The 16,325-nt window shown below is 36.4% G+C and overlaps 4 protein-coding genes across 8 annotated transcripts; 2 read left to right on the forward strand and 2 right to left on the reverse strand.

Annotated features, from left to right (window-relative positions):
* Positions 1-87: 87 nt before the first annotated feature.
* On the reverse strand, positions 88-7,605 carry Wgn (Tumor necrosis factor receptor superfamily member wengen). Its single transcript, XM_078185413.1, has 5 exons — positions 7,265-7,605; positions 4,453-4,872; positions 3,969-4,146; positions 1,473-1,601; positions 88-1,236 (listed from the first exon to the last, which is right to left on the reverse strand). The coding sequence occupies exons 2-5, from the start codon at positions 4,867-4,869 to the stop codon at positions 1,073-1,075; spliced, it is 888 nt and encodes a 295-aa protein (XP_078041539.1). The 5' UTR covers positions 4,870-4,872; positions 7,265-7,605; the 3' UTR covers positions 88-1,072.
* A 435-nt stretch (positions 7,606-8,040) lies between these two features.
* Positions 8,041-10,723, forward strand: Stas (Transmembrane protein stas). The gene is made up of 4 exons (XM_078186610.1): positions 8,041-8,178; positions 8,843-8,954; positions 9,029-9,157; positions 9,226-10,723. The coding sequence occupies exons 1-4, from the start codon at positions 8,145-8,147 to the stop codon at positions 9,731-9,733; spliced, it is 783 nt and encodes a 260-aa protein (XP_078042736.1). The 5' UTR covers positions 8,041-8,144; the 3' UTR covers positions 9,734-10,723.
* LOC144473058 (uncharacterized) lies at positions 10,326-12,110 on the reverse strand. 2 transcript variants are annotated; one of them, XM_078186608.1, is made up of 5 exons: positions 11,576-12,110; positions 11,253-11,514; positions 10,974-11,181; positions 10,738-10,867; positions 10,326-10,634 (listed from the first exon to the last, which is right to left on the reverse strand). In XM_078186608.1, the coding sequence occupies exons 1-5, from the start codon at positions 11,898-11,900 to the stop codon at positions 10,543-10,545; spliced, it is 1,017 nt and encodes a 338-aa protein (XP_078042734.1). In that variant the 5' UTR covers positions 11,901-12,110; the 3' UTR covers positions 10,326-10,542. The 2 variants fall into 2 exon arrangements, with proteins under 2 accessions (XP_078042734.1, XP_078042735.1); XM_078186609.1 differs by having other exon boundaries at positions 12,038-12,089.
* Positions 12,111-12,973: 863 nt separating this feature from the next.
* Positions 12,974-14,315, forward strand: Mtssb (mitochondrial single stranded DNA-binding protein). 4 transcript variants are annotated; one of them, XM_078185417.1, is made up of 4 exons: positions 12,974-13,167; positions 13,258-13,333; positions 13,643-13,696; positions 14,043-14,315. In XM_078185417.1, the coding sequence occupies exons 1-4, from the start codon at positions 13,156-13,158 to the stop codon at positions 14,246-14,248; spliced, it is 348 nt and encodes a 115-aa protein (XP_078041543.1). In that variant the 5' UTR covers positions 12,974-13,155; the 3' UTR covers positions 14,249-14,315. The 4 variants fall into 4 exon arrangements, with proteins under 4 accessions (XP_078041543.1, XP_078041541.1, XP_078041540.1 ...); XM_078185415.1 differs by having other exon boundaries at positions 12,986-13,167; positions 13,643-13,741; XM_078185414.1 differs by having other exon boundaries at positions 13,019-13,167; positions 13,643-13,762.
* Positions 14,316-16,325: the final 2,010 nt, after the last annotated feature.

Consider the following 16,325-nt stretch of genomic DNA (forward strand, 5'->3'; position numbering starts at 1 on the left):
ACCATAAACTTGTAACTCTAAGGTAATTAAATCTAGCGATTTAAACAACCAACAGTGTTCCTCATTCGACTCTCTCGCTTAGAACGATTACGATGTCTGATACTAATTTTATTTCGGCACGTTCCTATATTACAATACAAAAGATAATGGCATTCTCTAAAACTAGACGGAAGAAATAAATAATAATCGTTTTGGCTGGGTCGAACACGTTGCTCGATATTACAGTCGAGCCACGGGACCCCACAGGCTTCGCTGTTTATCTTATTTCCATGCACTTACGTAACGAGATGAACAACCATACAGAGTAAAATAATTCAATCGAATTACGATGTCCGTGTTTCATGACAAATTGGACAAACGCCTTTAGAGAAATATTTATGGGGCCCCATTCGACAATCGTTCTTGGAAAAAAAGAACTGTCGAAATTGTTGCCGTCGATTTGTTAATAGAAAAATATAAATGCGACGATTCAAGGAATTTTTAAGATCGAACGACGGCGAATCATTTTTTCAAGACACCATAAAAATTTCACTCTGTATAAATCGTGAAATTAGTAAAAACTAATACAAAATATCGCACGTACGTTTATCGATAATAGTTTTGTACCTTACGGCGTTTCATTTCTATAGTATTGACACTCGAGGAACAATAGCATACACGAGAGTACTTTCATTCCGTATCCCTACGTAACTACAATTACATTCTCTTCCTTAATTCCAATCGATTCCCTCATTTCGGACAAACTTACTGTCGACGATACAATTGCCCTCCATAGCGTCCCTTTCTCCAGCCGATGGCACCGCATCTGCTAAATCGCGCGACGCTCTTGCCTCCTATTAGGACTGTCAACCAATATGAAATATTGACTAAATATTACCTAAATATACCCGCGACGCTAAGGAGAGCAAGCTTGACAATCAGCAATTCCGCGTTCCACTGATTCTCTAGTTTTCGGTGCTTTTACAAAAGAATACGTTCATCCCTCGCGACAGTCATAAATAGAACTATAAATACTCGCCGGTTGAATTTGTAATTCGATGCCCCCTTAGAGAGGGCGTTTAAGGCAATCGTCTTATTGCTCCCCGAAATTCTTTTTCTGGCTCAACATTGTCTCGATGTTGCGATGGATTCTGGCTATGTGAAGAGACTTGCCCTTCGCAGGCTCGCCCTCCTCTATGTAGAGGTTTCCGCTGACTTCCGGCCAGCTTACTATCACGGGAGCTCCCCTCTTCCGGTCTGGAAAAAATCACAGCGAACGTCAGAATCGAGCCACGTGCATGGATCAATTGGTTAACAACGTTTTAACAAATCTGTCTATCATCGATCGCGTAAAAATAATCTTTTTATAATAAAAATGTTCTGGATCCATTCGACGGCGGAGAGAATTCACTGTATTTGTGCAAAACAGTATGTTCAGTGAGAGTTAATTACGACTTATATATTGTCTTGGAGTTTCAGAAACGCTTTTCTACCTAAGAGCTTCTCCAAATATTGACACCTCCTCTCGGGATCAGCAGCGTGCACAGGTGTACTGGCAACCAGCTCGGCTAGTTCTGCCTTCACCATTAAATTCAGCCGCGCCGAGATCTCTTCCAGACCCACTGTAAACCAAGATAAAATCTCTGTTAGTTATGGGGAGAAAAGAATTTCTGCAGGTCGCGCGTATATCTTCGTTAACAGATTTGACATAATGCCGGTGCGTCGGACAATAGCCTGAACAATCGACCGTGTCGTAAATATGCAATGTGAATATTTTAAGATTAATTTGGACCGATAACATCGGATGTATGAATATTGACTGGATGCCAAATTGTGGGAATCGATAAAGACAAGATTAAATGATGCGTTATAAAATATAATATGATGTAAATAAAATGTGATGTAAATAAACTATAAAATTGAAGAACGTGACATTGTGTGGATCGTTAAAAATAAATTAAGTCATGCTCGATTGTCTAAATCAATGAAAATAAAATTAGAATATATAAATCGGAATATATAAATGCTAGAATGTATAAATCAGAAAAATTAAACTGTGCTAAATTGTACGTATAAATGAGAATAAAATTAAATAATATTAAATCGTATTGATCGATGAAAATAAATTTAAATAATCAATTTGTTTCGATGTAGTATGTATAGAACAAAACATTCTTCAAATAAATATTTTATATCAAAGTCAGAATGTTATATTTAATTTTCGTATGCAATGTTGAATATTTTATTTGAGGAAAGGGGGAGTGCAGTTGGTCGAGGACAGGTTCAGAACCAGTTATTTTTAATTGTCAATTTGACCTGGGAGCGTGGAAGGATGGTGTCTACGACCTATCGAGGGTGGAATGCGAGTTGAACAGCTATGGAATGCGGTTCTGCTTTCTCAAGGCCCCATGAGATGAATCTAGCGATAGCCTCGCTCCAGTCTGAGGCTTGGTGTTCTTCTCGTTGCTAGTTACAGAAGAAAATCCGGCGTACGACAGAGCTCTCAGCTGCTAATAGAAATTGTTATACAACCAACAATTCCCAAAAATTATAATACACTATTTCTCATCTATCGTTCTTTTTATTTTGTAACCCGAAATAATACATTTAATAAGTCAATCTTAATAATCTCCTACAATAAGGCAACAATAAATCACCAACGACTAACGATCCACCAACGACGAAAAAATTTAATTTTTTCAATACGAATCCAAGCTGATTTCCTTCGAATAAAATGTTGGTAATACGATTGTAATAATTGGTTAAGAAATGTAGCAAGATGCGGCATTTTTTCTTCTTTAATTTTAGTCGTTCCGAAGGGTACTTGTTTTGTAGTGGTACGGTAATAAAAGAAGTTATGCGAGGATAGAAATAAAGGGGAGGTTGACGAATGGTTCTCAGCGGTGACTGACAACATTGGCATTGGGATCAGGTAATGGGCCCTAACAGGAGTCCCCTTTAGTAAGCACGGCGAGCGGTAAAACGGTATCGAATGCGCGATCATTCGCTTGTATTACCAATCCGTTAGTGGGCACGCCGACAATGCCTCTTCGTTTCAGCCCGGACACCAATTAAACACAATTTCGCATCCTCCAATTCTACCCCCCCCCCCACACCCGCCCTCCCAACTTTTCCTCCGGAAAAATTACTAGTCACGAAAACGATTTTCTCTGGCACCCAGCAACTCGAACACACAGTTTCCCTCATCGACGATCGACTTAGAGTCCGCCTATACCGTCGCGACATTTTTCAACAATTTTTTAACCGCCTCTGTTATTTAAAACAAATTGCTTATTTGTTCCTGGTGTTTTGAAATCGAGGAAAGTCGTTCGATAAATAAATCGAACGTCTGGATAAACAATGGACACTGCGAGCACAAAGAAAACGCGGAACGGAGCATCGTTGAAAGAAACGAGAAGCATCGAAACCCGAGACGTCATATCCGGGCGTGATAGATCGAGCCAAGGTGAGCAGAGGTCGTGAGCGGCCCTCTAATGAAGAAAATCCGCCTCGCATTTTAAAGGACTGCTTGTCCCCCACCACGATCGACTTATCGATCCCGCGGGATCGGATTTCGCGAAATCCCAGAGCTGGCTCCGCTTCTGTTACCTCGGACCTCAACAGGGAAAAAAGGCGGGGCTTTGGCAATTTTTTTCCAAGGTCAAATAAATTTTCACCGAAAGAACATTACGCCCCAATTAAAGCGCGTACTTTCCTCTATACGATCGGAAATTTTCATTCCGAAACTAGTATAATTGGTGACGCGGCAACGATTTCTATCGGGGGCAAGTCTTCCAAATCTATTTATAGCGTAATAATTTGCTGTACTTGTAACGCGGTCGATTATGCACATTTTCGAACGAAGTGATTCTTAAATACTGTTTAAGAGACGTAACTTTGAAGTCCAAAGGGAACAATAGTTTAACGTTTTAACATTTTATGTTATAAATGTTGCGTTAACGAATGAATGGAAAATTGTATTCGCTCACCGGGCTCGAAATTCTTCTTCATGCGACGCCATTGCCTCGTGTAGACCAATGCCGAGCATCCCGCGACCAAGAAGAACAGGATGCACGCGCATACTGCAAGGATCAACGCTGCACTCTGCCAATCCCAGAGGATCCTCTCTCCGGAAGACGTTATTCTCGTGAGAGACTCGCTGGTCCTCTATACGACAGCAATAAAATATTTGTACAATTATTACCATCCATTTAAATAACATACAATGCTTATACATTATAATTAGACTGTGGATCATTTTGCATTATTAAATTCTGTTCATTTTTATTATAAATGCATAAAATCCGTAGTCTAATTATAACACTAACAAGATACTAATCTTTCGACCACATTCTACTACAAATTTTCGCTTTTTCTCTTGATTTGTTACAATAATTAAAAGTCCTGTTAATAAACTTCCACGCTATCGGATCGGCCGCTCATTCGAATCTGTTCAAGATGGCCGCCAGTTACCTGATCAGCTGTGTCCACCTCGGCGGTTTTCTCGCGATTAATTAGATCTTCAGGCTGTTTCCGGGCCTGTTGTTGGTCCAGGTCCGGAAACCGCCACAGCATCTTCGAGGTGACAGCCTCGAGCCTCTTTTGGCCCGTTTCCGATCTCTTCCTGGTGGAAATGAAGGACCTCAAGCTGCGCTCGAGAGACGACAGAGGCCCGCAGACGGCATCCTGGTAGATGGCGCACGGGCTCAGAGTAAATTCAGGGGCGCATCTGGTGCAGGGCCAACAGGTGCCACGCCCGGACGACCAGAATTCGACACCTTTCTTGCAGACCGGATTTAGGGTGGCGGATGTAGAGCTGCCAGTTTTATGGAGACCGAGCAGGATCACGAACGCGGTCGACAGGTACACCCGGTTGGGCCCCCGTGGCATCACCTGAAATGATTTTTAACCGCATTTCTTAATTGCCACAATGGACATTAACATTATATTAATATTTTATTATATTAATATATTACTGTATAAATATAATATTATATCAATAAATTGTTGAAATTTTTCCAAGCTATATGCGTATATATGCGTATGCGGAGGATCAAACTTCCGTTCAATTTTTAATGAGAAAGAATTACAAATGAGTTAGGGGCATTGGATGATTGAACCGTCTGAAATGAATCTGGGTGGATCATTTTTGTTGTCGACGTTACAACAGCTTCAACTGTCGGCAATGTTTCGCCTAAGTTCGTTGCGTATACGAGCACACGTGCTTGCTCGAATGAATGATATGGTACGAGCGTATGGTTCGTTCATTGACAAATCACGCGACACCCCACCATTCAAATGAATAGCTGTCTCTGTTCACCTTTTACGAAATGCTTTCGCGATTTACAATACGCAAAAGGCTGGCCGCGAAATCGATTGCGAGATCACTGCATTTATATTATTGCACTCCCGACTACGAATCCGGTTAAACGTCCTTCGTGGTACTTAAAGAAGTTATTCTTTACAAATTATTACAAAAATGTATCGTCAAAAATTCTATCATGATCCAAAACATTCTTATTCGATACTGTAATTAATAAATAATTTTCCGTATACGTTATGAATAATAATATTATAATGCAAAGTATATTATTATGGATCGTTGTACTACTTGTAACAAAATGAATATAGAATGTACTAAAATTAGAATATAATGTATTAAAATCACAATAATATGTGTTGGAATTAAAGTAAAATATATTGGAACTAAAATAATATGTATTAAAATTCAAATAAATTGTACCAAAATTGAAATAGAATGTGTTACAATTAAAGCAAGATAAAATGAATAATATATTAGAGAATAGTTGTAGTATTTAAAATAAAGATTTATCGGAACACGGGTTCGCTTAAAATGCATAGACCGCGCGGAATAAATCTCTTTTCCAGTCGTGCAATTCTCTGAAACGATCAAGCGTATAAAGCAGTCATTTAACCGGCAAAAACCGAGCAGACCGTTTCCACTTCCGGTTCGCTCGCGATGTAATTACATCCGTAGTCGTACCGTGCGCGTACACCTTCACGAAGGCGCGTACGCACGCGCATTACAATGGCAGCAACGCGAGTCAATTGACCGCGATTCGCTCGTTATTCTGCTGGAATATTTTCGAAATACGCGAACCACGCTAAAACAAAACCAAAGCCCCTATCTTATCGACGAATTTATTTAATCTACCGCGATGCGAGGTTTTAGCACGGTGCTGAACAGAGTCGCGCTAAAAATCTGACATAACCTAAATAATCTGGTATGGAAAGTTTAACTTCTTACGCCTATGGTGGCGGTTTCGCTGCGCTTTTTAAATTTCGCTGTACACAGACTAACGCGAGTATTATCCGTGATGTGCTCGCTATGTGTACGCGTTGCGATCGAGATTCTCTAAATTTATTTGCTCGCCGGAGAAATTATTTATTGTTTGAACTGTATTAGATACTTTCCTAACGATTTGATTAATCCCAAAAAACGAATTCGTTGTTTATAACGAACGCGTATCGAAATAATGTGCAGCGGAGAGCTTTGCATTCCAGAACGACTAGAAATCGTTTCGCCATCGTACTCGCATACATTCCATTGTAGCGACCATTAACGCGTTATCATACTATCCCATTCATAAGTCTCATTAGCATTCCGTTCGCTCACTGTGTCACAGAATGCTTAAAAGTCAACCAAAACGATTTCGTTATACTCGTTTCGGGGTTTATTTCGAACGAGCCACAAATCAACGTTCCTCGTTGTTTTTCTGATCGTTAACTTTTTCATCGATGTATATTCTCTGCTAATATAAATTCATCGTTAATCAACGAAAAAAAAAATAAGTAGAACATACTAACCCATGCGATTCTTATTGTACTAATACTTCTTTAATTTTTACAACATATTTAAGATTAAATATAGTTGAATAACGCCGGCGAATTTTATCGCCAATGGCTACCAATTGGTTCATTTTGTCAGTCAGACTGTTTATTAATAATCGAACAACGCTCGTCTAAATTCACTGTAATATTTGTTTCGCCGTGATAATAATGACGAAAACGCTAAATTAATTGAAAAATCAGTTAACGAAGCTTGCAAATTCACCGGTGTTTCGAGAAGTCTATGATCTCCTAGTAAACACTGCTTACTTCAGAGTGTCGCGTTCGACCGATAAAACATTCCCAAACCAAAACAACGATCAACAGTAGAATCGATTCGACCAAAACACGGCACGAAATAATAGAACGGTAGATACGGTGTCGCAGCAATAATGTTTAATAAATAATTGTATATACGAATGGAAAATGTACGTACGCTGGCTTCGACAAATTCAGACCTGTCATGACGCAATCCTATCGATGTATCCAAAATCAATCACCGGGCCGGGAGGCAAAAAATGATCTCGAACTGGCAAAAACTCGTAGTCTCCCATTCGAGCGGAATCGAGGCCGTTTCGATCGAGGAACGCGCGACAGATTAATCGTTCGGATCGAAATCGAGGGGTTCGTCCGTTCCCCGGACCGAAAACAATTAGAGATGTTGAAAGAAAAAAAGAATAGAGAGCGGCCCGGAATTTCGAAAAATCTCCACGCGAAAGCGAATACGTGCGAACTGTGCGCTGACTACAACACGACTGGCTAGACTGGTTATTCTAATTTCCGCCCACGATCTTAAAAAGAGAAGTTCGCGAGCAAGAGAGAGGCATAGAGTAAAGAGAAACCAGAAAAGAAACTTCAGGATGGACAAAGAGAAAAGATGGCGCAGAGGGCGCCACGTGATGGGGCGAGAAAAGGTGGCGGCGGAATCGAACCAGTTTGAACATTGTTACCTGATGTAGATAACATGATCTTTTTGTACGATTAGCATACATTTTTTAACTATATTTTGTTTCTGTAACTATATTTGACGAATTGACAATTTTGAGCACTATATTATGTTTCTTTTTATATTAAGTTTGTCATGTGAATAAATATTATGCAGTGCATCGAAATAATTGTAGGAAATAAAGCAATCTTAATAGCAATTGATACATAGTAACTCAACGTGGATAAAAAGAAAAATGTTCTGTTTGATCTAATGCGAAAATGCTAGTTCTGTAACTTTTAAGTTGAAAAACTGCATAGTTTCTTTTAGTTTAGCGCCATCTTGAATTTTCAAGTAATTTGCATTGAGAGAGGATACTGACGGCCTAGGAATGGACGCAAATACCAGGATGAGGCAAAATGCCGGTAAGATAATATTTTTTTAAAGTGTATTTTACCGACAACAAATCTGCATTTGTTGTTTTCGACGTATCACAGCTGTCATTATCTCGAAAAATTAATTTTCGAAAGTTGACCTCGAACGATTATCACGTTATCAATGTATTATCGATGACTGTGCAAAATATTTATTGTTCTTGTATACACGCATATACGTTTTTATCAATTTGTACGAAAAATTTAGGTTCGATAACATGACAATATAAATTCTGTAAATCTTAACCTCCAAATTCAGTTTCGATTTTAACCCAAGTTACATTTCAACGAAACGAATACAAGCTTTAATTTAATAATGATAAAATTAGTTACACCTCCAGCCTGTTAATTAATTTGATCACCGAGTTTCATTCAATAATCATTTGAGAAATCTTGGAAAATATGTTTCAAATAACCTCAAGACATAACCTTATCTTTTTGCAGTATCTAATCATAAATTTAAGAGTAGATAAAACTCGAAGTTGCGGACGATAATCAGTGCCATAATAACAATGAATAAAACTCGGCATTTTAATATATAAATGAGAATAATACAATGTCATAGATCCTAACCTAAATTGACTTAGTATTAATTATCGCGTAATAAAGTTTTTAATCTCATAGCATGTAAACCATGATTTATATGTGTTTACAGATTCCCCGAATCAGGAATCAACTAGGCAAGCTCTCCTTACAGTTACAGTGATCTTTATCTCTTCGTTGTCAGCTTTGTTCTATGTGTACACTAGTTTCCCTGAGCTAGCAGAGTAAGAAATAAATAAACAAAAACATATGAAGGTCATCTAGATACGTACCTAAGTCCACATTCTTTCTTTTACAGAAATGAGCGACAACACATGAAACTTCCATTGCATATTGAAGATGCCAAGAATTTGGGCAAACTTTTAGGAAGATACAAGGATCTCTATTATTTTCAAGTGCTAGCTGGAGTGTTTTCAACGTACATTTTGTATCCTTTTGTACATAATTGCTTTAATTCAACCCTTAAACCCAATAATTTCCTTAATAGTACTTCAGCTTACAAACTTTTGCCATTCCAGGCTCCATTTTCCTCTCGATTCTCTCAGGATTTCTCTTTCCATTCCCACTAGCATTATTTTTAGTGTGTAGTTGTAGCGCGGTCGGCGCCTCATTGTGCTACCTTTTGTCATCTTTGGTAGGGCGCAAACTGCTCTTCAAGTACTTTCCTGTAAAAGCAAGAGAGTGGACACAGGCTGTGAAAAAACATAGGCATAATTTGTTCAACTACATGCTTTTCCTGCGAATGACACCGTTACTGCCGAACTGGTTCATCAACCTTGCCAGTCCAATTATCGGAGTACCTATGGCGCCTTTCATTTTAGGCACATTTTTCGGAGTGGCGCCGCCATCCTTCGTAGCAATACAAGCTGGTCAGACACTGCAGAATCTGACTTCTTCAACCGATGCATGGTCGTGGAACAGTATTCTAATTTTGTGTGTGTTCGCTGTGCTATCGCTAGTACCTGTACTGTTTAAGCAGAAACTACGAGAGAAGTTCGATTGAACTTTAGGAAAGAATTTGCATACACTAAGTGCGTGCTGCACTGTAAGAAAAATTATGAAGCTTAATTTAGACTTAATCTTGTCGAATCGATTTTACGTGATTCAATGTTCTATCGTCGAAACTGTGAGACATTCCTCAGTTTGAAATGAAAGTTCGGGTTTATAGATATTGACAATCTTGAGGTCCAGTGGAAATCCTTTCTAAACACAGGGTGTCCCTATTTGAGCCAATCACCTGAGATACTTCACTTATTATTGATAAGCAACTTCGAACCAATTTGCTAAAAATATTTGCCACATTACGTCTAACATAACGTGTTTGTCTATTATCCGTAATAAGCGAAATATTTAATAAGTTCCTTTCACACTGAACCCTTTGATTAGTATTGATCAGAAATGAAAAATAGTATTGTACATTACAATTTTGCAAAGAATTTAACGCTGTTATGTTTGTTCTATTTTTTTCTATATTAATATTCATACAAAGATCGCTGAGAAACGTTGAATCTATGAAAACTGCACAAACTCAGTTCAAATGGCCATCATACAGGCTGATTCGTTTAAACTGACTCACTGAAATTTTTTCATTCGCATTTTCGAGCGGATCGATTCGAACGGATCAACCTGTACAAACTTTACTATACATTTAAACTTTATTTATAAACTGTTGCACAGAAATATTTATTTATTACGAAGCTTATTCTACTTGATAAGAGAATACAGAGACAGTGAAACGCATTATACAATTTATTGAAAAATTCTTAGCGACGTAATTATACAAAAACCGATCTTTTCAACTCTGTAAAATATCTAGCAAAAGGAGATTATATAATTGACGGAAATACTAGTTGAATTGGATACAGGTAGGCTAAGTGGACGCCAGTACCACCAATTGTACCATACTGAAATCGAAGAAAACGTAATTTCTATCGAATGTAAATAAATGTTGAAAAATGTACAACATTCAGAATAAACTAAGAAATTACTTTGATTCAATATACTTACAAATTTTGCCAGCAGTTAGTAAGACCGTGAAAGATGCACATGAGCCACTACATTCTAGGCTGGCTACCATTTTGATCAATCTACTGCCAGATGTACACCTTATTGCCACATTGCTGCACTCAGGATTTGGCTGTTGTTTTAGAAATGTAATTAATTGCAGTAATAATAACGAAAAAAAAACGATATTGGAGTAATCACAAGGACTGATCTTTTTGCATAACGAAAATTAATATTACCAAAGCATAAGGAGGTGATTTCTGTTCATCAATCACAATAAACTTTTCTGTGCTCTGTTCCCACCAAATTGGTGTATCGATAGGCACAGGAAACAGTTTTCTTAGAACTCTTCCTGCTGTCATCCGATTGACTCTCCATGTGACATGATCATCCAAATTACGAGATGGAAGTGAATCTATTTTGCTCTCCATAACATCTCTAATATGTCTGCAACACAGTATATTTTCTATGAACAATAATCACTATCAAATCGTCGATAGTAATCCTGATTTAATTACTTATAAGTCAAATTGTTGGAGTAGATTTTCATTGCATCTCTTTCGAATGTTTCATAATTTTCCCAGAATAATTGTTTCAAGTCCTTGAAGTGAATTTCAGAGAAATTTTCAGTTTTGGTGTAGGGCATTCCAGGATTGAAGGATCTGGATATACGATGACCAGTTAGGTCAGGCACAAAGTTGACTACACTGCAAGGCCAGCAATCTATGTCATTTACATAGAAATACGGATTCTCCAAAATGCACCATTCGTCATAAAATTCTGAAAAAATTTCGGAAATTTCATCATGGAAAAGAAATAAGAAAAAATCAGCTTACTGTACCAGATAAAGAGGGATAATGCTGAATTACAGGCACAGCTATTTTTCGGAGCATTTTCAAGCCTGGATAAATAGAATTTTGTAAATTTCGCATTATCATGGCGGAAATGAATCGTCGATCGAAGAAAACCAGGGAAATTATTACAATTAACAAAATCGGAATTGTTAACATTGTGCAACAAGATATGCCACGTTGCCTCCTTTTCAGTTCAAGTATGCGAAACGAATTATTTAACATTTTGTCGATTTCTTTTTCGGAAATGTCATTATTCCGTGCTTTTTGACGAATTTCCTCCAACTTGGATTTGTACAATTCCAAGTTGACCATTGTTTTTTGTCGCCTGAATGTATAGTTCGTGAAAATTTATTTATAAATTTCAATTCCATTTACAGAAGCTTGAAAAGTCTGGCGTTCAAATATAATCTCGATATATATCGAGATTTTTTAAAACACTCATTTCGAACCGTTAGTGCGCATGTATTTTTAGAGCGAAAAACAACAACACCACGTGCGAATGACAGCCTGTACCAGGGCGTATAATATAGACGTGTTTACGTCATGCATGGAAGCTATAGAAATACCGATACCATTCAAAATCGGTAGATCTCTCATGCCTCTTTCGGAAAAAGAATGATGTTCGATGTTCGTACAGTGCCAATTTGTGCAGTGGCAAAACGCTCAAACTATTAGCCAAATTACCGTCGAGATAGGTAAATGGCTTGGAATTGACTGCTAGTGCTATCTATTAAAACATTGTAGAAGCTTTTTAGTCGGTATTTGGCTAACAGTTTGAGCGTTTTGCCTGCATATATTGGCGCTGTACGGGCATCAAAAGGAACTTCATTGTTCCTCCGATAGAGGCGCCATAATAGCTCACCCTAATGCACAACGTAGGGTCGACTACAAACATTAAAAATATAAGCAAAGGGTATGAAAATGTTCGGAAGAATCTGCTGAATTGATATCTTATAAAAAAACAAATGAAAACATTTCAAATATAATTAAATTGCTCTTTCAAATTTGGTTAACTGTTCTGTTAATTAATTATATTCTTCATTGTTGTTGATTGTCTTTTTTTAGATGGTATCGATGCCGTAGATTTTTATGGATAATTCTGTACCCTTGATTTATGTTTCTATACCCCATTTATGTTATAATTTACGCTTTTAGTTGACCCTACATCGCGTATATGCAAACAATGGTGATTTTACAGATTAAACGATTACGGGCATAATCAATGTATGTAATTACACGTGCACTTCCATAGCAAATTGTGCTTTGTATATTTTTTATTATACTTTGTGAATACTGTTTCCGAATTTATTTACGAATTAACTGTTATTAAATCATTAAGTAGACGTTGAGGAATAATAACAGCTAACCCAAATTATATATGCAATAATAGAAAAGTATCAAAGATGCAGAAAATTTTAAATTAATATAAAATAAGTTTGAATACAAAGTGCTCATGATTCCGGGAGATGTCCTTTCAAGTTGTTAGGAAGTGTAGCACGTGCGCTAAATCTCTTCTGTGAAACGTCGTTTTAACAAGGTTATTTATTGTTAGTAACTATAATTTACAATGTTTCGAAACGTAAGTAACAATCCCCTATATCATACTGAGAAACTTCTGTATAATTATACTGTATAAATCTTTGAATACACGTTTTTCTATATTTTTAAGGTTATATCAAAGAGACTGAGCAGTATCATAGAAGTACACAATAAACAAATGTGTACACAGGTTAAATTAGAAAAAAGTAAGTAATTGACAGTATCGTTATTATTAATGTTATTGTCAGGTTATGTCAAAAATATGGGTGTCTTAAAAGTTAACCCTAATCAAAGATGTGTAATTCTATGCAATTTTAATTTCTTTAAATTATCAGAAGTAATTTTAATGTTTAAAAATATCTTCAATGATCTGGAATGATTTTTGTGGAACCGAATTATTTACCAACAAATATACAAACTATCCGTAAGATATTCTAACCTTGGATTTCTTACCTCATAAGATATATATTTTTATTTTTGAGTTACAACTAATTAAAGATATATTAATTTTATAGCAATAAACCAGATCACATTACTGGGAAGAATTGGAGGTGACCCGCAGAGAAAGGGTAATACAGAACATCCTATGGTCACATTCTCGCTTGCGACTCACAGTAATTATAAATATGAAAATGGTAAATTATTGATTATTAGATTAGCGTAAGATACTGCATGTACTATACAAAATTGAAAACTTAGCTTCAGTCTTATAGAAATATAAAATTGTTTACCGGCTCATAATTTAAAAAAACAAAATATTTCAATAAGATATGAAAATCAGGAGCTATTTAAAATGATAGCATTAGAAAAGGCTTTATTAGGGTGTGAAGAATTTTGTTAAGAATCTAATGTAATATTCATATCTTCCAGAACATTTGATTGCGAGATAATTTATATATTTGCAAAATATTACAGGAGACTTTGTGCAAAAGACAGACTGGCACAAGGTATGCGTTTTCAAGCCTTTACTTCGAGAGACCGTCATGAATTACATGAAGAGGGGACAGAGGGTACTGGTCATGGGTAAAATTAGTTATACTGAATATAAAGACTCAGAAGGTCAAACCAAAAACGGTACGGCGGTACTAGCAGACGACGTTGTATTCTTCCAGAAGTCTTAAGTTTTGTACATTAATTCTGTAAGCCTTTCTTTTGAATAAAGTATTGCTATAAATAGTTTCTAAATAATAGAGCATTTACATTTTTTTGCAATTTTATCTGTTTAAATTAGTTAGAAACATTTTTGACGTTATGTTGATTGAGTTAATAAAAACAATTTTTCTTAACTTGTATTGATTTAATTATTCAAACATTTTCTCCTTTTTTTTAAAATTGGGTTACATACAAACATTCTTTCCAAGCTATTTGAGGACTTAATTTATTAGAAAATTATTTAGAAATATTGGTGATGGTGGTTTGTTAAAGGTGGAATAATTAATTGATGCCAAGAGATTTGCTTAATAAGTAAATAAATCTCTATTTACACGTTACTCTTTGCAATGAGTTACACAATAAACGATCAGTATTCGCCTAAAATTGTACAGTTTCAATTTATACAGGATCTGTAAAAAGAAACGAAATATATAAACTTTCTCCGGGAATCGGTAAAAGATGATGTTTGTGTGTCTCAAGAGGGTACAGGAGCCTTCAATTAATATCGATGCCCCTTACAAGTCTACGATACATGCGTGTGTATGTGTGTCATCTGCGCACACATGCACAGGATAATAATATGAAGGACTTACAGTAGCCCAAATTTAAGTCGCTATTTCTTCAATTTTTGAATTTAGTGTTGTCAAATCCGTGTGCGCAAAATGTAGAAAAATTTCCAGTTGAATGGCATAATCATGTATTCCATTTAGCAACCGTTATAAACTTGTTCCAAAGAATTATGAATTATTGTTTCAAATCATTCGACAGATACGTACGAGACAGAATTCTGCGATCAAAATTTGGGCTGATACGTTTAAGAACACAATCCGTGTGTATGTGTATGTGTTTGTATGAGCGCGCGCGTACGCGCTCGTGTGTGTATCGTTTAATATATTTATAATATAAATCGTTCTCTCATGAAAATTATATATACACGAAACAAAAGTTTTTCTATGTATTCGCCATGTGTTACAATAAAAACTTCACGGAGATCACAGTATACAAATAGCCAAATACAACTTTCTCCATTTATAAATCTCTTGTTTTACTAATACGCTTATCATTCTCACCCTCCCCCCAATTTTTCATCTCGTCGATATTATCAAAGGGACTGTACATGTCGCGCGATGTTGTGCAATAATTAACGCAATTAAAGACTAACGATTTTATCATTTGCGATTAACGATTAAATTCACAATTCAATTTACAATCGCAATTTACAAATTGTGTCCATCCATAATTGGATTAATCGGTAGGCATTTAATCATTAATTAGATTAATGATTAGATAAAATTGCATTTGTTGTGAAACATTTATTACCGCTAATCATTTAACCGCAACGATTAAATAATTAATCAAATTAAAAACTTTTACAAGACACGTGATCATGAATCAAGGATTCATTCGAAATTTCTTCCGACAAACAATCGATTTAATCACGAACATGATTGTGAATATTAGCTTACGTAACATGCATTTTTGACAACCAATTACTTCATCATATTGCATCGAGCGACGAAATTAGAAATTTTAATCGTTTAATGCACAACTCCGACGTCATATTATGCACTGCTGAACCGTAATGTTTTAGCGATCGGATACGATTCACACAACCGCCTTGACCAATCGCGTCGATCCGTCGTACGATTTATCGTGACGTACATGACCCCCTTCGCGCTCGCATTCATACTAATCAACAACGCTCACTCACACATTCTCCCCTTAATGTCTTCGAGTCTTATGCAAAAATACGATCTTAAGACCTGTGTTTCTTCTAGTCGTACACGCGCCTTCGGTCCCTAGTTATAATTTCTCTGTCCTCCTTTATGTTTATTCTGCTCCCTTCATTCATTTTTTTTCATTATGTTCGCTTTGAAAGTCTAGGGTCCGTTGGCGAGGAATGTGAACCACAATCGCATCGACAACGAACATAGAAATTTCGAATATAAATTTCTCTTCGGTAGTAAAATATATATATATATATAATATATATAGAGATTTATTTATACATAAATTTATATTCATATATATTTATATATATAACTC

Source organism: Augochlora pura, chromosome 7, assembly GCF_028453695.1.
Source record: "Augochlora pura isolate Apur16 chromosome 7, APUR_v2.2.1, whole genome shotgun sequence".
Lineage (NCBI taxonomy): Eukaryota > Metazoa > Arthropoda > Insecta > Hymenoptera > Halictidae > Augochlora > Augochlora pura.